The sequence below is a fragment of the Myotis yumanensis genome, unplaced genomic scaffold (genome assembly GCF_028538775.1).
Source record: "Myotis yumanensis isolate MYYU_CA2020_CCGP unplaced genomic scaffold, mMyoYum1.0.hap1 SCAF_13, whole genome shotgun sequence".
Classification (NCBI taxonomy): domain Eukaryota; kingdom Metazoa; phylum Chordata; class Mammalia; order Chiroptera; family Vespertilionidae; genus Myotis; species Myotis yumanensis.
In genome coordinates, this window is record NW_027223764.1 from 44892262 (window position 1) to 44917571 (window position 25310).

Sequence of the window (25310 nt, forward strand, 5' to 3'; positions counted from 1 at the left end):
GCTTTTTTCCATAATATTAGTCCGCAAGAAATTCTGAATTAAAGCCCAGTGATACTCATTTTTATTTAAAAGTTACCCTTAATAAAAATGCTCTCACTATAAATTGAAATAAGCACATGATCAAATTGTAGAAGATTAAAGGGAACAAATCTTGCCTCATTGCAAAAAATTCCCTAAGTGGAAATATTTTTTGCGTGTGTTTTTTTAAAATAATTTTTTTAATTTTTGAGAGGAAGGAAGAGTGAGCGATAGAAACATCAATGATGACAGAGAATCATGGATTGGCTGCTTCCTGCATAGGGATGGAGCCTGCAATCCGGGCATGTGTCTTTGACTGGAATTGAACCCAGGACCCTTTAGTCCGCAGGCCAATGCTCTATCCACTGAGCCAAGCCAGCTAGGGCCGAAAATGTTTTTGGTTTGTCAGTCAACCATTTAAGATTTTTCTTTGCTGCATATGATTTTTCTTCTTTCCTGTATCTCCTTTTCAAATACCATCCAACTAGTTATCCAAAGTACAAATCTCAGAATTGTCATTCCTCTGCCATATCTTCCATTTGCAGTTATTTATCACATGCTATGTCTTCAACATCAGAAATGATTCCTTAGCTTGATCACTTTTCTCCAGCTGTTAGCTCAGTATCTTACCTTTGGTATGAACTATTCTAGTCAGGTGATCTACCTCTTTTTTATTATTATTTTTAATTTTTTATATAAGTATAGTAGGTATACAATCTTATATTTGTTATATTAATTTCAGGTTTACAATAGTGAATTGACATACTTCCTTTCTTTATTCCATCCTGTCCTCCAAACAGTGCTATCATCATTTAAAAACAAACAAACCAGCTGCCTTTCACACTAGTAGTAAACTGATTTTAATAATTCCTAGTTGTCTACTGAATAATGTCTAAATTTATTAGCCTGGCAGAGAGAACAATCTACCTTTTCTTTGTCAGTTTTTACTACTTTTATTTTGACCTACATTTTAGTCTGTGTTTAACCTGTTTCTCTGAATATGTCATGTCTTTTTTATTTACTCTCCTGAATAATTTTTCTTCCTTATCTGTCAAATTCCAGTTCCAGATGTTAAACTTTCCTTGCCTGTTTCATTCAGAATCACTTACTTTTCTGCTTTATGCTTTTTGTTTGACTTTGTTCTATATATATAGTTCTTTTTAAATAATTGTATGGAAAGTTGCTATGTTCTTCCATTATAAAATGAAGTATACTTAAAAATGTTTTTATTACAAAATAGTTTATGTGCTTATTACACATTCAATAAGTTTATATAAGATTCATAATTGCTTCTAATTTGGAGCTAACCACTGTTAACACCTTGGTTGTAATCTTCCTGGTTCTTTTTAGTACACGTGTATACTGGGTAATTTTGTTTGCAATATACATATGTATATTGTAATTTTGTTGCATTGTATTGTGCAAATATTTTCTCTATGCAATTAAGATTGCAGGTCCTCATCTCTGCACTAAGGCAATTGATCACTCTCTGTTTACTTTGTCCATTCTCCCCCTTTCTCCTCCAATCTCTAATGTTACTCTTAGCTGTTACCTAGTTAATAAAGTAATTAGAGAACTTCCTGTGATTACCCAAACCATCCACTTACTAGTATATGTATCTGTGTCCTATGTACTTTGCTTTTCTACTGTCATTACATTAGTAGTATTAGTGGTAGGTAAATATTGCTGTCAAAGTTCTGAGCAGGTTTGCTAATTGTGTTCATTGGCATCTCAAGTTTTACAGATGGAATCCCAAGCCAATTTGAATATGCGACTGGCTATAACTCCCTTTTCTCTATCTCAAATCTAGCCATCTTTGAATTTATCTTTTTTTATATACATATATTTTAAAGTTCTGTAAAATGTTTCACTTGAATAGCAGGATCTACTACAAGTTTTGAAAATATTTTCAAGTCTGAAATCTTCCTTGAATATTCTACTCAGATCCTCGAGACATGTAGTCGGGAATACTGACTTGTGATCCACATTAGTAAATGCCATCTAATGTGACCCTTATTCCAATCAGTGTCCAAAGTCCCCTGGCTGAGGGTGTGTAATAGGAGGGGTGTACATGAAAAGTTACATGTATATTAACTATGTATATATTTTCCTGAAGAGAAGTTAGCTTTTATCAGATTCCAAAATAATGAGGTATCAAAGCTTAAATCATCTCTCTCGGTGCCTTTATTTGTCAGATACAGAAATTGTCACCAAGCAACTTGCCTATAATCATACAACCCAGTGTGGTTTCCTGATTCTTTAAATTATAAACCGTTAGTCCTCATAATATGTAAAACTTTTAAAACTTATAAGAATATACATTTATAAAAATTTTAGAGAGCAACAATGTAGGAAAATATGCATTGCTTATTATGAATTTTTATTTCTAACTTTAATGATTAATAATGGAAAGCCTTTATATTTTAAATTCTTATAGTTGTACATTTGTATAATAAATTTCTTAAGTATGGGTAGTAGCAAAGTTTTTTATACAATATTTTAATTCATTTATGCATAATTATATAATTAAAAATTCCACTAATTGCAATTTAATGCGCTTCTAACCAGAAATTTGCATTGTGACAACTGACATATGCTAACTTACTTTTTCTGCTGTGGTTTCCTTACAGGTTTAATGAACTTGTAAAAAAATTCAAAGTCGAATATCATGCTGGTGGTTCTACCCAGAATTCAATGAAAGTGGCCCAGGTTGGTTAATTCTTTTTTAAAAAAGTTATAAAGAAATAGATTCAAACTGATTCTAGACTTTTGGTCATTGCATAATTGTTCCAATCTATATTTTGTTGCTATTGAATAGTTTTGTTAGTTCTGAATTAGGATTTTAGAAGTCATTTTCCATCTAATCAACAAAAATTATTTTAATTGATATTTTTTTGGTTATTGGTAAGTTTGCACATCTTTAATGTGTTTATTGTTTATTTACATTTTTTCTTTCTTAATTGTCAAATTCTTTATTATTTTTTAAATGTTCATGTACTGGTTTGTAGAAATTCCTCATTTGATAACTTTTTATCCTGTAAATTGAAAGTATTATTTGTACTTTAACTCTTCTAGTGGCTTTTACTGTGCTGAAGTGTTTAGTTTTTTTAATATAATTAAGCTTTATGGCTTTTGCATTTCATATAGTGCTTAGAAAGGACGCTTCTAACAGAAAAGGGATAATATATTAGTTCACTCAGGCTGCCATAATAAAATACCATGGACTGGATGGCATAAAGGAGAAATTTATATTCTTATAGTTCTAGAGGTTTAAGTCCAAGATCAAAGTTCCATCAGGGTTAGTTTTTTGAGAGGTCTCCTTCCTGCCTTGTAGATGGCTGCCTTCTTACTGTGTTTTTACATGACCTTTCCTCTGTGCCCACATGGAGACAGACATCTCTTGTGTTTCTTCCTCTAATGTAGACACCAGTCCTATTGGATAAGGGCCCTACCCCTGAGACCTCATTTAACTTAATTATTTCCTGAAAGGCCCTATCTCCAAAGAAGTCACTGGTTTGGGGCTTCAACATATGAATATCAGGGTGGGGACTCAATTCTGTCCATAACTGATACCTTTTTTAAAGCCTTAGTCTATCAAAAACACATTCTAATACCTCTTCAGTTGTTTCTCTTTCTAGATCTGGGAGACTATTAGCTGTCCACTAATAAATTCTCTCCTTTCTTGAGCATTTTCATCAATCTCTACCTTTCCAAAGTTTATTGCTTACATAATTAATATCATGACCTTGTTGGATTTCTGGCTGATATTGTTCTCATTAATAAAATAATCATTGTCCAACAGTTATTATTTTACAATTTTTATAATACTCCATGTGCATTGTAACAATGTACTCTAGTAATGCTTTATTTATTCCTATCTTTAGCAAGGAAATATATGGAATTCAAAGTTTTGAGTGGCTCGTCCAGTATTTTTATCTTATTAGTGATATTTTTGTAGTTGACCTAATTGCCAGACTAGCAGTCTTTCTTTGATATCATAAGGAGAGCAATTCAGTTCGGATCAGCTCAGCCAATATGTACAAGAAATGTTCTTTTTTGTTTTTCCTTTTTCTCCCTTTATTTCTTGTCATTTATTAAATTTCTACTGTGTTCCAGGTAGTCTGTTAGATGTTGGTGATACAAAAGCTAATAACCTACTTGGCCCACACCGTTGAAGCGTTTATTGTAGTGAAAATGTATCTGGCGATGGGGGCGTAGGGATGGGAAGAGAGAATTATAAACTATTAAGTATAATATAATGTTGTAGGAGCAACCTTCTCTATCCCTAGAATACAAACAAATTTATAAGAACCAGAATAAAAATACATCTGTACTCACATGATATATATATGATTTCTTCAGTTTCTGGAATCTTGAAGGCAAAACTGTGTATCTTCCTAAGTACACCTCCAGTGTGATGTTCTATTCCTAGTTGACTCACAATAATTCCCATTTTCTCAGTAGGATTTTTATCTCATGTCCTAGATTTTAGGAAGTTTTACATTTGAACTAGGAAAACAAAGATACCCTGAATAGCAATGTTTCTCTACCCAACTTGAACCCCACTCCCCACTATAAGACTGGCTTATTAGTCTATTTCCTAAGATTTTTTTTTCAAACTTTTTGTGAAACCTTTCAGAGACTGTCATAAGGAGGCGAGGGCAATGTTAGATTTGTTCTAGATTTTTTTGCTTTAAAGGCAAGCAGTTCTCTTTTTTTTCCTGTTTTGTGTATTAGCTTTTAAAAGTTTTACTGCCCACCACATATCCATTAGGATGGTTTCTATCACATAAACATAAAATACCAAGTGTTGGCAAGGATGTAGAGAAATTGGGAACCTTTATACTGTTTGTGGGAATGTAAAATTGTGTAGCCACTATGGAAACAATGTGGCTATTTCTCAGACAATTACAAACAGAATTACTATCTGATCCAGCGATTTCGCTTCTGAGTATGTTATGGACTGAATGTTTGTGTCCACATATTGAAGCCCTAACACCCAATATGATCGTATTTGGAGATGAGGCCTTTGAGAGGTTATTATGGCTAAATGAGATCATGAGGGATCCCCTTATAAGAAGAGACACCACAAAGCTTGCTCTCTCTTTGTGTCTCTCCCTCTCCCCCTTTTCCTCCCTTCCTCTCTACCACATGAGGATAGAGTGTTCTCACTAGGGTCTGAACCAACTACACCTTGATCTTGGATTTCTCAACCTCCAGAACTGTTAGAAATAAATTTTCTATTGCTTTAAGTGATCCAGTTTATGATATTTTGTATGGCAGCCTAAGCAGACTAAGACAGGTTACATACTCAAAAGAATTAAAAGCAGCATTATTCACAATAGCCCAAAGTGTTCTTCAGTGGATGAATGAATAAACAAAATATGTGTGTGTGTGTGTGTGTGTGTGTGTGTGTGTGTGTGTGTACATATACCCATATATGTATGTATAAAGTATATAGACACAATGGAATATTATTCAGCCTTAGAAAGGAAAAAAATTCTGACATACTACAGACCTGTAAGAATCTTGAAGGCATTAATGCTAAGTGAAATAAGCTAGTCATGAAGTACTTAGAGTAGTCAAATTCATAGAGCTGGAAAGTAGAAGGGTGGTTGCCAGGGGGTGGCAGGAAGGGGAAATGCAGAATTACTGCCTAATGGGTAGAGTTTTAGTTTTACAAGATGAAAAGAGTTCTAGAAATGGATAGTAGTGATGGTTGTAAACGATGTGATTGTGCTTAATGCTATTGTACTCATATAATTAAAAATGATTAAAAAGGTAAATTTTGTGTTATGTCTGTTTTAGCACAATTAAAAATAAAAAATAGATTCTAGAAATGCTTCAGCAGGGAATGATATCAACCTGATGCATTTATAGATTTCATTTGCTTATTCAGCAATCAGAGAGGCAACAGAATGAGAGTATAGGCTTGATCTTAGGATCATATAGTCCATTAGAACTGGGTTTAAGTTCAATCTTTGTCACTTTACTGGCTGATCAATTTAGTCAACTTTTTGGGGCCTTTCATATTTAAATGTGGGGTTAAAAGCTTACCTCAGATGGAAGTTGTAAGGATTAATGAGATAATGAATGTTAAAAAAATTATAGTACTTTCAAAGGAAAGTTTGGAAACCACTAAGGTTGAAGGTCATCCCCCCTCTTCCCCATTTTTTCTGAGTTTTCTTTATTTTAACAAAACTACATTTACCCATTCATGGACAGTACAACCAGGTTTGTGGCTCTCATCCACTTAAAAATATTTACTAGTATTTCAATCTAGCCCTCAATTGAACATCTTGTTTAGCTTTTCAGTTCTTCTAATATTTTGAGAGTACTTTTCCTTTCCATCTGATTGATGAGCCAACTACATAACTGCCAAATTGTAATTTATGACTAGGATAACCACACAGTTTGAAAAATATTCTTTTAGAAGAAGAATTTCTCAGATTTTTCATTGGCAGTCATTAACAGAAAGAACTGATTCCATTGTACGTAAAGCAGATTGTGCATTGTACATTGAGCATCTGCTATGTTTTAGTCATTGTGTTAGGTAATAACTGGTAACCTAAGCTGTCCTGTCTAAATTTTGAGTAAAATCTAAAAAAAGTATTTAGAGCCTTAGAGGCAACAATCCTAAAATAGCCTTGGTTGTATCTAATGTGGTGAATGAATGAGGACATTGAAATTGGCTTAAAGCTGTCCAAAAAGTCTAGGCAAATACAATAGAAAGGAGTTGACAGGGACAGCCCATCAGGGATGGTGCTGGGTTTTGTTAATGTTAGTGTGTTTGATTGGATGTTGTGGGGTCATTGTCTTCTTTTCTTATTCATTTGAATTATCCTTCACCCCAGAAAACAACTGGATTACAGCTTTCCTCTATTACTCTAGATTATTGAAAATTTTCCAAATATTGGACAAAAATATTAGTGCAATAGAAGTATACTAGTTGAGTGTCTGTGAACTGTATATCTAAAATAGAATAAGATGCATAATAAGAATTCAGTCATCATTCAAGTATTCATATATCATTTAATTCTATAAGTTTTGTTGCTATATACCATGTGTAATATGTGTTTTCTGTAATATGTATTTAAAAAATATTAAATTCTTATAGAAAGATAAGAAAAACAGGATGGATGAAATTCATAGATAGTAAATGCGTAGCTTATAAGAATTAGGCAAAACTCACAGGATATTATAAGTATAATAAATAAGCAACTAGTTTGGGAAATAGGCAAACTTGACATGTGTTAAATATTAACAGCAAGTAAGTGTGTAACCTTTAAGACTGCTAAAGATAGCATAAAGAAAAACTGTTGTAACAAACAGGATTATTACTCATAGAACAGAATGGAAAGATCATATCATGATCATGTACCACTGGGCTGACAGTTAGTTATATCACCTTCAAATAGATCACTCATTAGTGACAGTATGTTCAAATTCTGGCCCCACATGCACTGTACCCAGGAGAGGAAATTAAAACCATGACTATTCAGCAAGCTATTTCCCAAGCTTTAACATCCTTGCTTTTGAATCTCTCCCAGAAAGCAAGTGAGTACACTTCTTTGTTCCTAAGCACTAGTTATGTGCCCCCTTTCTCATATTGTGACCCTATTTTCATAACCACACCGTCATTATCAGGAAAAGTTGATGAGGTGGAGAAGAGGCAGGACATTTGAACATTCAAGTAGCATGGTCCTTATAGTACTTGATTGCACCCTAAAGTATTAACTTACCCAGCTCTTTCCTTTGCTTCTTGCTGTGTCTTAAATGGATAAATCTGTGATTTCATATCTTAATTTGGTTGGTAGGCCCTTTCTGTTCTGTGACCTCTACGATAGCTTGCTTGCTTATGTACATGGAGGCTAACAGTGCTTCAAGGTAATTCCCCCATATCACACCAGGATTAGATAGGTTTCTCCTTGTTCAGTAATTTAACAATAACTTACATGGTAGCTATGGAAAAATATGCAGAGACATTGAAAGGGAACATTATTTGAAAAAGTCATCATCTTTATGAAATATGAACTGAAAGTAATATGGAAAGTAAAGGTCAACACTTTACAATGTAAAGCTAATTCTATCAGATCTTACCAACAATCATACTTTGATATATTAAGTGATGTGGCAAATTATGTCAGCAAGAAATTGTTCCCATTAGCTCGTAAATATTTTTGTTTTCAGGCAACATAAAATGTTGTGGATATCACATCCAAATACAATTCTAAACTTTTTTTCATCTGCATATTTGACAGAGTACAAATTTAAATTTTGGCAAATTCCATTCAGTGTAAACTTCTTAATGAAATAGAAGACTATTATCTGCTAAATATCCTGCACACCTTGTATACCATAGTGCGGAAAGGAGGTGTGATCTGCTTACCTGTGATATTGATGCTTTCCTAGTGAACGTTTTGGTCACTTTTCGATTTTATCAAAATGTATAGATGTACTTAATGTGATTTTTTACTTTAAAGATATGGAGGGAGATAGCCTTCTTGGGCATGTGCCTAAGCAATGGCTATAGTTGTTGCTGGACTTAGCTAAGATGTCGGCAGTAAAATATTTTTTAAACGTGAGACAAGAAGAATGTCTTTGTCTCATTTGGTAATACATAAAAGATGAAAATGGAGAAAAAAATTACAGTAAAACAAATTTATATGCCATTTCTTCTAAAGTGTTGATGACATACATACAACAAACAAATGACTCATTTTTTGTGTAATATGATTGCTTTATAACTTAAGTGGGGGAAAAGGTCATCACAAAAGGGCAGGCAAGTTAAATAAAACTTTCTCAATTTCTTTACTAGAATTGTAACTTATTTGGAATCCAATTTTGACAGCACAAGTTGAAATTACTAAGGTGCTTCGGAGTGTTTTGAAATGATATTTATTTTAGAGATGGATAGCATATATAATGAATCTATAAACAGAATCTATAAACATGATTGATAAAAAATTGGATACCAAAACAAGCATTTAGATTCAAGTTAGATGGTTATTTTGTAGAGCTAGAAACTAATTCTTATATATCTAAATACCAGCTGTTGCTAATAAGTAAAATCTTAAGTATTCCGTGCGTAAATGCTTTGGTTGGAACAAGACTTAGCTTGATGTCATCACATTTGGAGTAAAAGCAAGAATGTAGACTTGATAAGAGCAGAGCTGTAAGTAAAAGTGAAATGTACATTTAACTGTATTATTTTACCACACATAAAAGAAGGATGTCCTAATGGGTCTAGTCCTAATGGTAATAGTTCAGAGAAATAGTATTGGAAAAGAATCACAAAGAGTAAAAATATTATATTATTATATTATTTCAAGGGACAAAATGAAAAATGTTATTTTTTACTAACCATTGGTAATATCTGTTTAATCCAATTGTACTTACTCTTCTTTTCAAAAATCTTACATTTATATATCTTAAGAATGCACATATGGCCTATAAAATGTAAATATCTAGTAAAGAGTTAAGTAAAGTTCAAATAAGTTGCTGTATGCTGTATGTATTGTAACAAAAGAAACATTAATAACAATTGTTATATTTTCTCATACTTATTTAATTAGTCCTACTTTTCATTATTAATAATTATCACTATTAACAGTTTCTATTGTTTTGTTCAAATAATAGCATTTATGTAACAGAAAAATAAATAATACAAAATCTCTCTATATAAAAGTCTAAGTGATAGTTATGACCAGTTGACCGGTTGCTATGACAACACACTGACCACCAGGGGCAGATGCTCAACACAGGAGCTGCTCCCTGGTGGTCAGTGTGCTCCCACAGCCAACCTCCCGCATCCCTCCCCCTGGCTGGCCCCTATAGGCCCTAATCGGGATTGGGTGAGACAGCCCCGATGATCCCCAATTGCCAGCCAGGCCGAGGGATCCCACCCGTGCATGAATTCGGTGTTGAGCCCAGCTGGCGTGCTTAGTGGTTGAGCATCGACTTACGAACCAGGAGGTGACAGTTCAATTCCCAGTCAGGCCACATGCCCAGGTTGTGGGCTGGATCCCAGTAGGGAGCATGCAGGAGGCAGATGATCAATGATTTTCTCTTCTTATCATTGATGTTTCTATCTCTCTTCCTCTCAGAAATCAATAAAAATACATTAAAAAAAAAAAAAGAATCGGTGTTGAGGTGTTAAGTGTATAAAGATGGCATACCATTGCTGTAAATATGAACATTTACAATAATATATTTCCTTAAATAAATCAGATTGCTTTCCAGTTCTGTAACAATAGTATTTATTCATATTTATTGACAACTAGGGGTTTAAGTTTTATGTAACATTTGTCAAATTAAAAATTCTCTCAAATCAAATGAAGTGTTCATCAGATAGATTTTACAGTGGCTTGTGGCCCTTTAAATACAGTTCCTCATGTTGTGGTGACTCCCAACCATAAAATTATTTTCGTTGCTACTTCATAACTGTAATGTTGCTACTGTTATGAATTGTAATGTACATTTCTGATATCCAGGATGATCTTAGGCGACCCCTGTGAAAGGGTCGTTCGACCCCCAAAGGGGTCGAGACCCACAGGTTGAGAACTGCTGGATTAACATAATTAGTATAGGAAACTAATATTTGAGAAATTCCAGATATTTAAATATATTGGGTAACCATAAAGTAATATCTTTGTGAAGCATTTATATAAATGTGTCATGTGCCTAAAATAATGAAAATTTTTAAAACTTTAAGTATATAGACTAGTACTTATTTAAATTATTTTAAATGGGTCATTTTCCCTTCTCAAAACTTACAGATGCAATCCTACCCTGAGGAAAATTTTACTAAATGTGAAAGATAATAGTCACTAATAATATAGCCAGTGCTGCATTTTTTAAAAAGCAGTTACTATCAATTCTTAACCATTTCCTTTATGCCCCTAAGGGATGAATCTTAATTTTATAGCAGCACTGGCTACAAGTAATGTACAGGATTTGGGACAATGTACAAAGCTTCTGATTTGACAGAGCTTATACTTTTGGAGAGACTGAGTAGCAGGTAGAGAAGCAAACTTTGCTCTTGGACTCTGACACTTAATTAAACCTGACATCTAAGAAGCAGTGGCAGATTTACACTTTACCATCATATTGGAATCAGTAGGACTCCATAAATTTTTTAATCATTTTAATTGTTAAACAAAACACATTAGAAAATTGAAAAATAAAGGGGAAAATGACAATGTCATTTTTGTTTTCTTCCAGTAGTATTTGAGTAAATGTGCATATTTACATAGTTCTAGAATTTTATTTTTATTTATTTAAATTTATTGGGGTGACATTGATTAATAAGATTACATAGGTTTCAAGTGTACATTTTTAAATACATATTCTGTATATTGCATTGTGTGCTCACTACCCAAAGTCAAATCATCTTCCATCACCATATACTTGGCCCCTTTTACTACCCCTCACATTCTTCTCTCTGGTAACTACCACGCTGTTGTCTGTGTCTATGAGTTTCAGTTTTATATCCTACATAGGAATGAAATCTTATGGTTCTTAGCTTTTTCTGACTGACTTATTTTGCTTAGCACAATTTTCTCAAGGTCCATCCATGGCTCAAATGGTATTATTTCATCTTTTCTTATAGCTGAGTAGTATTCCATTGTATTTATGTACCACATCTTCTTTAATCATTTATCAAAGGACACTTTGGTAGTTTCCATGTTTTGGTCACTGTGAATAATGCTGCAATGTACATGGAGTGGAGGTGCATATATCTTCACAAATAAATGTTTTGAAATTTTTCGGGTAAATACCTAGAAGAGGGATTCCTGGGTCATATGGTAACTCTATTCTTAATTTTTTGAGGAACCTCCATACTGTTTTCCATGGTGGCTATACCAGTTTACATTCCCACCAGCAGTGAATGAGGTTTCCTTTTTTCTACCACCTCTCCAACACTGGTTATTATTTGTCTTGTTGATAATAGCCATTCTACCAGGTGTGAGGTGATATCTCCTTATAGCTGTGATTTGCATTTCCCTAATTGCTAGTGAAGTTGAGCGTCTTTTCATATATCTGTTGGCCTTCTCGGGAGAAGTGTTTGTTCAGGTTGTCTGTCCATTATTTTACTGGATTTTTTTGTTTGTTTGTTGTTGAGTTGTAAGAGTTCTTTATATAATTTGGATATTAACCCCTTGTTGGAGCTGTTGTTTACAAAATAACTTTTCCCATTCAGTTGGTTGCATTTTTATTTTGTTGGTGAACTTTCTTGCTGTGCAGAAGCTTTTTAGTTTGATATAGCCCCATTCATTTATTTTTGCCCTTACTTCCTGGAACTGCCTTTGGGGTCAAATTGATAAAATCTTCTCTAAGTCCAAGATCCATAAATTTAGTACCTATATTTTTTATATGCAATTTATTGTTTCAGATCTTATATTTAGGTCTTTCATTCATTTTGAATTAATTTTTGTACATGGGGACAAACTAGTTTCATTCTTTTGCATGTGGCTTTCCAATTTTCACAGTGCCATTAATTTATTTTAAATATGTTTTTATTTATTTTAATATATTTTTATTGATTTCAGAGAGGAAGAGAGAGAAATATCAACGATGAGAGACAGTCATTGGTCAGCTGCCTCCTGTATGCCCCCCACTAGAGATTAGGCCCACAACCTAGACATGTGCCCTGACTGGGAATGGAACCCTAACCTTCAGGTTCATAGGTTGATACTCAACCACTGAACCACACCAGCCAGGGTGTGTGGTTTTTATTGATTTTAAAGAGAGATGGAGAAACAGAAACATTAATGTGAAAGGGAAACATTGATTGGTTGCCTTCCATTATACATATCCACCAGGATCAAACTTGCAACCTGATTATGTGCTCTGACTGGAAATCAAAACTGTGACCCCTTGTTGCATGGGATGATGCTCAGCTGAGTCACACACCATCCAGGGCCCCTGCACCATTTACTGAAGAGGCTTTCTTTTCTCCATTGTAAGTTTTTGGCTCCTTTGTAAAAAATTATTTGCCCAAACACATGTGGTTTTATTTCTGGGCTCTCAGTTTTGTTCCATTGGTATGTGTGTCTGTGTTTCATACCGTGCTGTTTTGATTATCATTGCTCAGTCATGTAGTTTGAAGTCAGGTAGTGTGATAGATCCAGTTTTTTTTGTTTTTTCTTGAGTATTGCTTTCACTATTTGGGGTCTTTTGTGGTTTCATACAAATGTGATAAGTTTTTGTTCTAGTTCTTTAAAAAATGTCATTGGGATCTTGACGGGGATTGCATTAAATCTCTAAATATGGGTAATATGGACATTTTTGCTGTGTTGATTCTTCCATGAACACGAAATATCTTTCTATTTTATTGTGTCTTTCTCAGTCACTTTTAATAATGCTTTAAAATTTTTACTATATGGGTCCTTCACATCCTTTATTAAGTTTATTCCTAGATATTTTATTCTTTTTGTTCCAGTTGTAAAAGGAATTTTTTCATTTCTTTTTCTGAAATTTCGTTGTGAGTATATAGGAATGCAGTGGTTTTTTCTTTGTTGATTTTGTATCCTGCAACTTTATTTCTTTATTGTTTCTAATAGCTTTTCTACATAAAAAATTCTGTCATCTGCAAAAAGTGACAATTTTACTTCATTCCCAATTTGGATGCCTTTTATTTCTTTCTCTTGCCTGATTGCTCTGGCTAGGGCTCCTAGTACTATGTTGAGTAAGAGTGGTGAGAATGGACATCCTTGTCTTGTTCCTGATTTTAGAAGAAAAGCTTTCAGTTTTTCATCATTGAGTATGATATTAGTTGAGGGTTTGTCACATATGGCCTTTATTATGTTGAGGTACTTTCATTCTATACCTATTTTATTGAGTGTTTTAATCATAAATGGATGTTTTAAGTTCTTATCAACATAGAACTTAACATTTTGCTGCTTTTTTTTTTTTAAAGTAAATTCAATTTGCATCATGTAGTTTTAACAGATACACCAAAACACAGTCTTAGGGAAAATAATGTAAAAATAGTATTCCAAATAAAGGAAAATGGACTAAGGATAGTATATTTCTTGAGCACTTGGGTCTGGTGCTCAGTTCTGGGAACCATATATTTTAGAATATATGACTTTGGGCAACTTTGTTTAGTCTTCCTGTGCATCAGTTTGCTCATTTGTACACTTGTGGGAGTGTGAGGGTAAAGTGTAAAATAAAGATATGAATAGTATGCACTAGTAGGTAAAGTGCTGGCACATAAAAGTGTCATGACAATATTTCAGTGTGATAATTAGCATCATTAAAATTGTGATTTAATTTCTTAGTATTTTAATGAAATTTTTATATGAAGTAGGTGACGTGCATTGATAAATTGCACTGGCCAATTCCAGTTTCAAAATAGTCCTGTATTTGGATTTCCAAATACTTCTAAAGTTATTTTTAGTTGTATATTTATGAAATTGCTGCTCTGCCTACTGTGACTTCTCAGAAGCACAGTATTATGGTTGGATTTTAGATATCACCATATGTTCACCTTGTATTGTCATTTCATACAACTTAAATCTCCCAGTACTCTTCATCATCCTTTTGATTAAAGATGAAAGGATGTCTACCACAGAATTGAGTGAATCTTTTGAGTTAATATTATAAAAATATTTTTATTTTTCAAAATGTAACACACACATTTTGGTTAAAGTATGCCCACAAGTTCTTGGACATTTCTTCATTTAAAAGGTGGAGTCTAATTTCCCTGCTCTTGAAAATGGGTCAAACTTAGTGACTTGCTTCTAACAAATAGAATGTGTGGCAATGATGGTGTGCTGTTTCTGAGGCTAGATCATAAAAGGCATTGTTGCTTCCACACAGTTGTCTTTTGGAACACCCGTAATGGGAACATCTACTGCTGTGTCATAAGGACAGTCAGCCTAGGGAGAGTCCACATGTGGAAGAACTAAAGCTTCCCCCCATCCCAGCTACAACAATGCTAGCCATGTGAAGGAGCCAGCTTAAATCAAATCTTCAGATGATTGGAGCCCTGGCCAACTTACTCACTGCAACCTAACCTGGCTCATAAAATCTGCCAGATTATGTTTCTTGTTTTAAGCCACTATGTTTGGCAGCAACAGATAATTAATATGCACTAAGTCCAGAATTTTCAATGTACCAGAGAGTATATAGTGAAAAGTCTGGATTTTTTCCTGTGCCTATATTCCACTTGCCCAGTTAATTTTTTTAATTTAAATTTTTTTATTGTTGACACTGTTGCAGATGTCCCTCATTTTTTCCCCTTTGCCCACCTCCACCCACCCCACTTCCCACCATCCTTACCCCTGGCCCTCACCACACTGTTGTCTGTGTCCATGCGCCATGCATGTATATTCTTTAGCCCATCCCTTCACCTTCCTTTATCTAGTTCCTCTTACCCCCCCTTCCCTCTGACATTTGTCAGTCTCTTCCATGTATCCATGCCTCTGATACTATTTTGTTCATCAGTTTATTTTGTTCATTAGATTCCTCATATTAGTGAAATCATATGGTATTTGTCTTTCTCTGGCTTATTTTGCTTAGTACAGTGGGGCCTTGACTTACGAGTTTAATTCGTTCTGTGACGGAGCTCGTAACTCAAATTACTCGTATGTCAAATCATAAAGTGAACGAGTGAGACACGTGATGCTGGGCTGATGTTGTGGCAATCACTGTGACGTTCGCTGCGCCAACTAGCAGTGGGGTATCTGAAGCTGGCTCATACCCCAAATTTTAGCTCGCAACTCAAAGCAAAAAATCGGCCGAGAGACAGCTCGTATCTTGAAAAACTCATTAGTCAGGACACTCGTAAGTAAAGGCCCCACTGTATAATAATCTCCATGTTCATCCATAGAGCTCTTTTTTACAGTGCATATGGTATAAATGTACCACAGTTTTTTTATCCACTCATCTACTGATGGGCACTTGCGCTGTTTCTAGATCTTGGCTATTATAAATAATTTGGCTGTGAACATAGTTTTTTCTGATTTGCCAGGTTCATTTTATTAGATGTGATTCCTGTAATGAGTTTCTTGTGCATGCTTTCAGAAATACTCTATCCGTTTACAACTATGTGCATATATATGTGCATATCCTATCTAATAATAGACAAACATGGTAAGTGACCATACCTTCACTATGCCTCCCTTTGGCTAATCAGCGAGATATGCAAATTAACGCAACCAAGATGGCGGCCGGCAGCCATGCAGCTGAAGCGAGCAGGAGGCTTGCTTGCTCCAGTGATGGAGGAAGCCAAGGTTACCCACCTGCCGCAGCCTGGCTCTGAGCTCCGAAAGCAACAAAGTTTCCATTATAGAAGCTAAACAAACCCCAGATACCTGCTTTCAGCAGGCCTTGGCCTCAGAGCTGGAGCAAGCAGGAGCCCAGCTCTCAGCTCCACTGACGGCAACAAAGTTTCAATTATAGAAGGTAAATAAATCCAAGAATAAAAAAAAAAAGAAAAGAAAAAAAGGAGAGGCTGGGAGCTTCAGTCACCAGCCAGCCTGAAAATGGCCCTCAGTCCCTCACCCAGACTGGCCAGGCACCCCAGTGGGGACCCCCACCCTAAAGGGGGTGTGGCCAGCCTGAAAACAGCCATCAGCCCCTCATCCAGGCTGGCCAGGCACCCCAGTGGGACCCCCACCCTGATCCGGGACACCCTTCAGGGCAAACCAGCCAGCCACCACCCGTGCACCAGGCCTCTATCCTATATAGTAAAAGGGTAATATGCAAACTGACCCTAACAGCAGAAAGACTGGGAATGACTGGTCACTATGACACACACTGACCACCAGGGGGCAGACGCTCAATGCAGGAGCTGCCCTCTGGTGGTCAGGGAGCTCTCACATGGGAGGAGCTCTGCTCAGCCACAAGCCAGGCTGATGGCCACCAGTACAGCGGTGGTGGTGGGAGCCTCTCCTGCCTCCTCAGCAGCACTAAGGATGTCCGACTGCAGCTTAGGTCTGCTCCCCGCTGGCAAGTGGACATCCCCCGAGGGCTGCTGGGCTGCCAGAGGGATGTCTGATTGCCATCTTAGGCCCAATCCCCTGGGGAGCAGGCCTAAGCCAGCAGGTGGTCGTCCCCCGAGGGGGTCCCAGACTGTGAGAGGGCACAGGCCGGCCTGAGGGACCCCACCCCCCCGAGTGCACAAATTTTTGTGCACCGGGCTTCTAGTATATATATGTGTATTAATATATATTTTGTGTATACATATGTTATACTAATATGTACAGTTTTATATCTTGTGTTTATTATATCGTGGAGATTGTTCCATATTAATACAAAATTGATCTGGCTAATTCTTTTTCATGGTTATAATAGTCCATTCTATGACAATATTATTTGTTTAATGAGTCCCCTAGTTTTGGACATTTAGATGGCTTACAAAGTTGTTTCAGTGATTATTTTAATATACATGTTATTTTCTGTCTGTGTAAACATATCTTTATAATTTATTACTAGAAATAGAATTGCTGGCTCAAGGAGCACAGGCATGGCAAATTTTTATAGAAGTTTCCAAATTTGTTCACATAAACATTTTACCAATTTTTATTTCCACAAGAACTAATGAATGCAGTTGCTTTAATATATTCTCACTAATTTCGATATCCACTGTCCTTTACCAATATGACATGTAAGAAATAATATCTCATTTAAAGTTTACATTTACATTTCTCTGGACGCAATAGAATTACTGGGATTAAGTGAACTATTTTCCAATAGAAATAAATTGCCAAATTAGCTAAAAAGAGATAGAAGATCTGAATGGGATAATGCTCATACAAGAAATAGAGCATCTTATCAAATGGCTTCCTCTCCTCAAGAATAATAGTCCTAGATGACTGCACTAGGAAAATACTCCAAACCTATGAAGAGCAGCTAATTCTAAGATAATTCTAATCATTCAGCAGCATAGAAGAATAAAAGCTTCTTCTTTTTTTTTCCAAAGTGGTCTCACATTGATACCATAACCGAAGGGTAGCAGAAAGAAAAATATATAAGGAAGCATAAAACAAAAAGGAAAAGTATAGAGTAATACTATTCAGGACTATTGTAAAAATCCCAGATAAAATATTTGGAAATAGAATCTAGTACCACTTTAATAATAATTAGTGACAGAGTTGGGAAGTATGGTTAATTCTGAGAATGCAAGGATAGTTCAGTATTATAAAATCTGTTATTTTGGTCACCTACCAATAAAACAAGAGAGAAATAGGATCTTCACTGGAGATGCCAAAAAACCATCCATTCATGATAATATAGATATATGCTTCCTTCAACATGATAGAACCTATTTCTCCAATGCCAGCATCATATTTTATTGATAAAATATGGAAATAAAATAACACTATCTTTGTTGGTTCTGTTGTGGAAAATCTCAATATCATGAAGTGAAAACTGTTATAAACAAAGAAACTATAAATTAGCTGGATTTTAAATTAAAATATTGAGGCACTTAACTTAATAGACTAACTATAAACCTCATTTACATTAAAAAAACCAAAAGATAAAATACCCTTTGGACAGATAATTGTTTTTATTCCTGTTTTCTGTAATCTCTGCCCTCTACCCACATTTATATTTTCTGTTTCTATTTAAACTTTCTTTATCTTCCTCTTGTTTTTATTTTTCTGTTGTCTTTCTTTATTCTCCCATTGCCATGTAATTTAATATATTCATTGTTTTGAGGTATCATCATCATCATCATCATCATCATAATAATATCAGAAACATTATAGATCACAACATTACAATGAATACAGAAAATACAGCTTATTTTACATATTAATATTGTAGCTTAAATTGAAAAGTACAAAAATAAGCTACTTTTTGGCTTACTTGGGCTTTATATAGATGCAGGAAAATGCTTAAAATTTAATTTTATATACCACAATGTGTTTTAAACAATATAAGAATCATGCTTCTAGATTTAAAAACCACTCTTGATTTTTTTTCACAATAGGATACTCTTAACAGGGTTCTTCTTTGTTGTTTTTTTTAAAATATATTTTATTGATTTTTTACAGAGAGGAGGGGAGAGGGATAGAGAGTTAGAAACATCGATGAGAGAGAAACATCCATCAGCTGCCTCTTGCACGCCCCCTACTGGGGATGTGCCCGCAACCAAGGTACATGCCCTTGACCAGAATCGAACCTGGGACCCTTGAGTCCGCCAGCCGACTCTATCCGCTGAGCCAAACCAGTTAGGGCCAATATGATACTCTTAAATAAATAGAGTGATAAATGATTATACAAGTCATTTTACTTCAATTGAAATAGCAAGGCCAGCATAATTTGTTTCCCAGAAGAATAACAAAATAAAAATCTTGGCAATTCTGTGTAACGTTGACTTATATTTTGATCTCTTTAACTTCAAAACATTTGTTGCCATTAGCTGGGTCATATTTTTTGTTTTGCTTTGATAGTAATTTTGCTAATGTAAAAACCCCTGTACAATGTGATTAGTAATGCTATAGTCCATCAACCTGATACTGTCTTAAAAATTATTGATAACAATATAAGATGAGGGGTGTGCGTAGTTATGAAAGGCCCTCCTAACGTTATATATCTTTTTATTTAAGTACAGTGTATACTCATGTTGCTTCTATCACCAATTTTTTTTTAATGGCATAGCACAAAGAACTGTATTATGATGGTGAGACTATGAAAAGGTAAATTTATGGTTAGTTTCCAGATCTGTTTTAGAGTTTATTGCCATCTGGTCTCTTTGGAGACTATTATAATTATCCATGGGAATGTTTTCAGCACACACAAAAAAGCATGGTTTGTGTATTGGCAGAAAGTAAAAAATACCAGTGGTTTAAACCATATGTAGTTTTCTTAGAGTTAGGCAAGGGAAATGAACTGAAGAACTAATTGAGAATCAACAGTAGTGATGTGGTTTTTCTCAATTTTGTCAGAATCTGTTCATAATGAACAAAATATTGCACAACAAGAAAAACTGAGGGTAATAGAAATCCCTCCATTTGGCATATTTTATTTTCATTTTAATCAGATAGGTCTTGGTGTGAATCTTAGAAACAGAATGAGGACTATATATGTCAAGTTTGAGGACTTTTAGAAACAAAAATATATTCTTATTAAAATCAATCTAGAGTTGGACATTGGAAGAATACAAACATTATTTTAAATAATTTTATGTGTGTCACGGACTTATTTATATCGCCCTTAAGAAGTAGAAGCAGTTCACAATGTTTCTTAAGCTTAAGTTTATTTAATAGTAAAAGGATATAGACAAATATCTTTTCACTTTCCATCCTAAGAATTGGGGAGAGGTCTATAAAAAATGAGATGATACATAAAAAATTGAAATCACCTATTTTTATTCAGCTGTTTTAAAAGCACAATGCCTGGAAGGCTGGGAGTATACAGGAAATTTAAATTTGTGATTGAGAATAAGAAATGCATTTGTGGTTTAAAAAGAAATACCAGCATGTCACATTAAAGTTACGGTATATACAGTATTGTAAAGTTAGCAGGAAAATGTATTACATCAGGGGATATGTTGCACTTTAGAGAGCTAGTGTGGGGATGGGAATGAAGGATAACCCCATGGAAGGCATGAGCATTAATAATCCAGTCAGAAAGGAAGAATTTTGCTGTCTCCCATGTAACATAAAACAGATGTTACATTCTATTAAAAACCTTCTTAACTAAAATGAATGTTTACATCACTGGTCAATGGGAGAAACATGAACAATGGCAATTTAATGATTTTGAAAATTTATTCTGCTTGTCAGTTAATGCTGGTAGTAGGGAGGGCGAAGGGAAGCTTGCCAATTTTTATTATATTTTTTTGATATCTTAATTTAGAAAGCTGAAAGGCAACAGTAAACTATATTAAGTTGTATTTATTATGTTTTACAAATTTAATGTTTTCTTTCTCAAAAGTTGTAAAAAGAAAAACCTCACAAACAAAATGATATTTAGAAACTGTGAATCCTGGTTTAAGTATATCTTAAAGTATAATTACTTTAACTTTAACTTTAACTTTAACTTTAAATGAATGCTAGAAACATTGTTAAGTGATTGGCAACTGAAAGTAAACATGTAGAAAGGGCCACTGGGGTTGTTAACACAAGGTCCTAAGTATCTTTTCTTTTTCTTTCTTTTTTTTTTTTTTACATATTTTTATTGATTTCAGAGAGGAAGGGAGAGAGGAAGAGAGAGAAACATCAATATTGAGAGAAATCCATTGATCGGCTGCCTCCTGCACGCCCCCCACCGGGGATTGAGCTCCCAATCCAGGCATGTGCCCAGACTAGGGATCTCCTTGTTCAAAGGTCAATGTTCAATCACTGAGCCAAACTGGCTAGGCTCTTTTTCTTTGAAGATTTACTTTTTTCAGTATTTTTTCCATTAAGAGATTTAAGTATAATTTACATACAGTTAAATTGACCCTTTGAATGTATACTTCTGTAAGATAGGACATGCACACAGTCATTTAACCAATAGTAGAAACAAGCTAGAATAGTTCCATAATCCCAAAACTTCCCCACGCCCCTTTGGCATTAGCCTTTCCCCCACCTTAGCTCCTAGCCATCACTGCTGTGTTTTTGTTGGCAGAGACAGTCCTCCTTGCTTGATGTGCCAAGACTGTAAGGCTTCTGACTGTTCTTTTTCCTGGGACATTTCCGCGTGTTATTTATATAGCTTAAGATATGAGGTAACTGCCTCTACCAAGATAAAAAGCACACTTTGTTACTGTTTGCTATAAAATTTGTGGATTCCCTAAGTTTGATGTTCCTCACCTGCCAATATAAACCCAGTGCATACATAGCATCTAAGTGAACCGTATCATCTCACCTCCATAGGACATGGGGCAAAGGGAACTGGTACAAATACGCTTATGTTCTTGTGCCTTGCCATGAGTAATAAACTCTTTGACCCAGGAGTCTCGTGTCTTCTGTCCTCATCCATGAATTAGTAACAGACTTTTGTTATTAGTTTTTAAACAGAGTAATATCAAATCCCACATGTTCTAGTTTTCTGTCTATTATTTTGTCTTTCCTTGTGGTTCACATTGAGGAATCTAGCACCTGGCCAAAAATCTATGTGTGATTTTTTTTTTTGTCCAAAGGTTTACTGGGTGGTCTTTATGTGGGAAAGGTGTCTTCCCTACACCAGGCTTGGTGCAAAGCCAAGGCATTTCAGTCTCTGAAAGGAGTTGCAGTCAAGCACTCAGCCCCCCTGGCCAGCCATGCTTTTACTAAACACATGTATATTCCTAGCCTAAGCATCTTCATAGCTCTGTCCCTTCTACCTTCCTCTGGATCCGGGGTCAAAAAACTGCAAAATTTTTTTTTGTTGGGGGCTTCCTTGGTGGTGAAATATCCCCTACATCTGTGCTGATCCGCCTGATCTTTGAATATTTATTGTGAGGGACCTTGTGGGAAAATGGAACTGTGGGGAACTGTCACTTTTTCTAGTTTAGCCTCTTTCTTATACTGCCACATTTAAGTGTTGACTGTTACTTTCATTTTGGCTTGTGTTTTTTAAAAAATTGATTTGAGAGGGAGGGAGGGAAGGGGGAAGAAAAAGAGAGAGAGAAAGAGAGAGAGAGAGAGAGAGAATGTGCCCAACTGAGATTGAACCTGCAACCTTTTTGGTGTACGGATGATGCTACAACCAACTGAGCGACCTGGTCAGAGCCAGTGTATAGCTCTTTAATCTAGCTTTTTTTAGTTGCCATAAATGCATATGAGATTCATCCATTTTGTTGTGTATCATTCAGTAGTTCATTCATTTCATGGCTGAGTAGTACTTCATCATATTGATGTAATGCTGCTGTGTATATCCATCAACAGTAGAGGAATATTTGGGATATCCAGTCTGGGCTATTATGAATAAAGCTGCTATAAATGTTTGTGTGTAAGTTTTTGTATTAAAATACATTTTTATTTCACTAGGATAGGAATTGATGGGTCATATGGTCAGTGTGTGTTAACTTCTCAAGAAACTGCCCAGCTGTTGGCCAAAGTGGCCGTGCCATTTTACACTCCCACCAGCAGGTAGCGAGAGTTTTAGTAGCTCTGCATTCTTGTTAGCACTTGGTGTTATCAGATTGTGTTATTTGTCCATTACAATAGGGGTAGAGTTGTATCTCATTATTTTAATTTACACTTTTCTAATGATGATGAATGTGGGGTGATTTGGGGTTGTTTGTTTTGCTATTTGTAGAGCTTCTTTGGAGAAGTTTGTTCAGATATTTGCTTCTTTGAAAAAATTGAGTTGTTAATTTTCATATTATTGAGTTTTGAGAATTCTTTATATATTCTGGATACAAGTCTTTCATCAGACCTGTGATTTGTAAATATTTTCTCCTAGTCTATTCTTTTCTTATCTTTTCATTTTCTTAACAGTATCTTTCAATGAGCAGAAGTTCTTAAAAATTTATGTTTGTTTTTATTGGTTATGCTTTTAGGTGATACCCCAAAACTCTTTGCCTAATCTAGGGTCAGAAAGATTTTATACTGTATTTTTCCTAGAAATTTCTGTTTTACTTTTTATATTTTGAGTTAATTTTTGTATATGTAGGGTGAGGTATGGAATAAGGTCTCGCATCCCACTTTGTCTTTGCATATCCAATTATTCCAGCTAGCTCTTTTTCCTGAAGTCTTAAATTGCTTTAATTGCCTTTGTACTTTTTTCAAAAATCAATTATATGGCTGTATTTCTGTACTGTGTATTCTGTTCCATTGATTTGTATGTTTGTTGTTTCTCCAATATCATGCTGTCCTGATTAGTGCAGCTGTATAGTAACCCTTGATGTGTTTTTTTCTGGGTGTGTTTTTTTTTTTTTTTTTGTGGTCTTTATAATCATGTTAAATTGAATCTGGAAATGAAATTATTACATTTCACAGGTTGAAAAATGTTTACATTTATAATCATAGACATCTATATATTTTCACAATTGAATTTTGATGTAATGTACATGTTAGAAATTATGTATCAATATGGAGGAAAGTGTTGTTAATTTACAGTTGAGTTTTGAAATAGTAACTAATATGTAGAAAGCTTATACATCTCATTGTCACTACATTTTTCTTTTAAATATTTTTATTTTAATGAGACTTACCCTGTTGTGGTAGGTGGTTTAAATTAAATAGGTCTTCACAGGAGAACCTAGGACAAGGATTTTAGAACAAAAGCCTATTTAGGAGATGTAGGTAACACGGGCAAGGGTGGCAGGGGGTGATTTAGTGAAGACAGTGTAGCTAATAAAAGTTAAGTCACTACCATGATAAGTTACTGGAGCCTAATTAATCTTTTGGGAAAATTTTGAGAAGAATCAGTATCAAATTAGTTTTAGGATTAACTCAGCATAAGTGTGAATTTATTTCCTGTTATTGGTTGTGGATTGCAGTTCAGCACTCAGGTTGACATAGCAGGTTTCAGCAGTTCAGAGGAAAAGCCCCCAGGCTTAGAGAGGAAGATACTAGCTGTTGGTCTAGAGACATACAAACATTGAACCAGACTGTCAAACCTCAGAGGGAAGGCAGGGGGGAAGAGATCACCCAGTGAACTCATATGTGTATATGCATAACCCATAGACACAGACACTAGGGTGGTAAAGACAGGGGAGAGGGGGTGGGAGAGGGCAATGGGGAAAAAAAAGGGACATATGTAATACTTTCAACAATAAAGATTTATTTTTTAAAAAGATACTAGCTGATGGAAGTAATCTGGAGCAAGGGGAGAAATGATTAGGCCCACAGGATATGGGAGGGGCACTGACAACATCTGATGCTCTATGACTTTTAAGTGCCTTTCTTGGATTATCCTAAGTAACTTTAATCAAATGTACACTTGAAACTTACATAATCTTAACCGATAAATTTAATAAAAAATTATTCCAGCTATATTTTTTAAATAAATCAGATATTTTCTATACTTATGCTTATCTCTACGTTTTATTCATAAAGCTTTATTAACTTTTTGTATATTTACCCCTGTTGTCATGCTATCTAATTACCTAGATGAGCTTACTAACTGCACGCTTGGAAATATTATAGGATATTCCTTCTTTAGATAATATGTTTTAAAATGTTAAATGATAAAAGAGGATATATAAGATGGCATATAAGTCTATAAGCCATTTTCAGTATCTTTAGCCATAAGAGAGATGCAAATTAAAATCACAGGAAAAGACTGCACATATATTTGAACAGCTAAAATTTGAAAATGCTGACAATAGCAAGTGCTGGTGAGAATGTGGTGTGACTGGATCTCGCATACATTGCTGGTGGGAATGTAAAATGACACAGCCACTCTGAAAAATTGTTTGG

At 34.9% G+C, this 25310-nt stretch overlaps 1 protein-coding gene across 2 annotated transcripts in view; it reads left to right on the top strand.

Moving 5' to 3' along the window:
- ADK (adenosine kinase) overlaps positions 1-25310 on the top strand; it is a 483761-nt gene that overhangs the window by 172493 nt on the left and 285958 nt on the right. For both annotated transcript variants that reach the window (XM_070433037.1, XM_070433038.1), the window contains exon 4: positions 2649-2727. In XM_070433037.1, coding sequence (XP_070289138.1) covers positions 2649-2727 — 79 coding nt within the window. The remainder of the gene's footprint in view (positions 1-2648; positions 2728-25310) is intronic.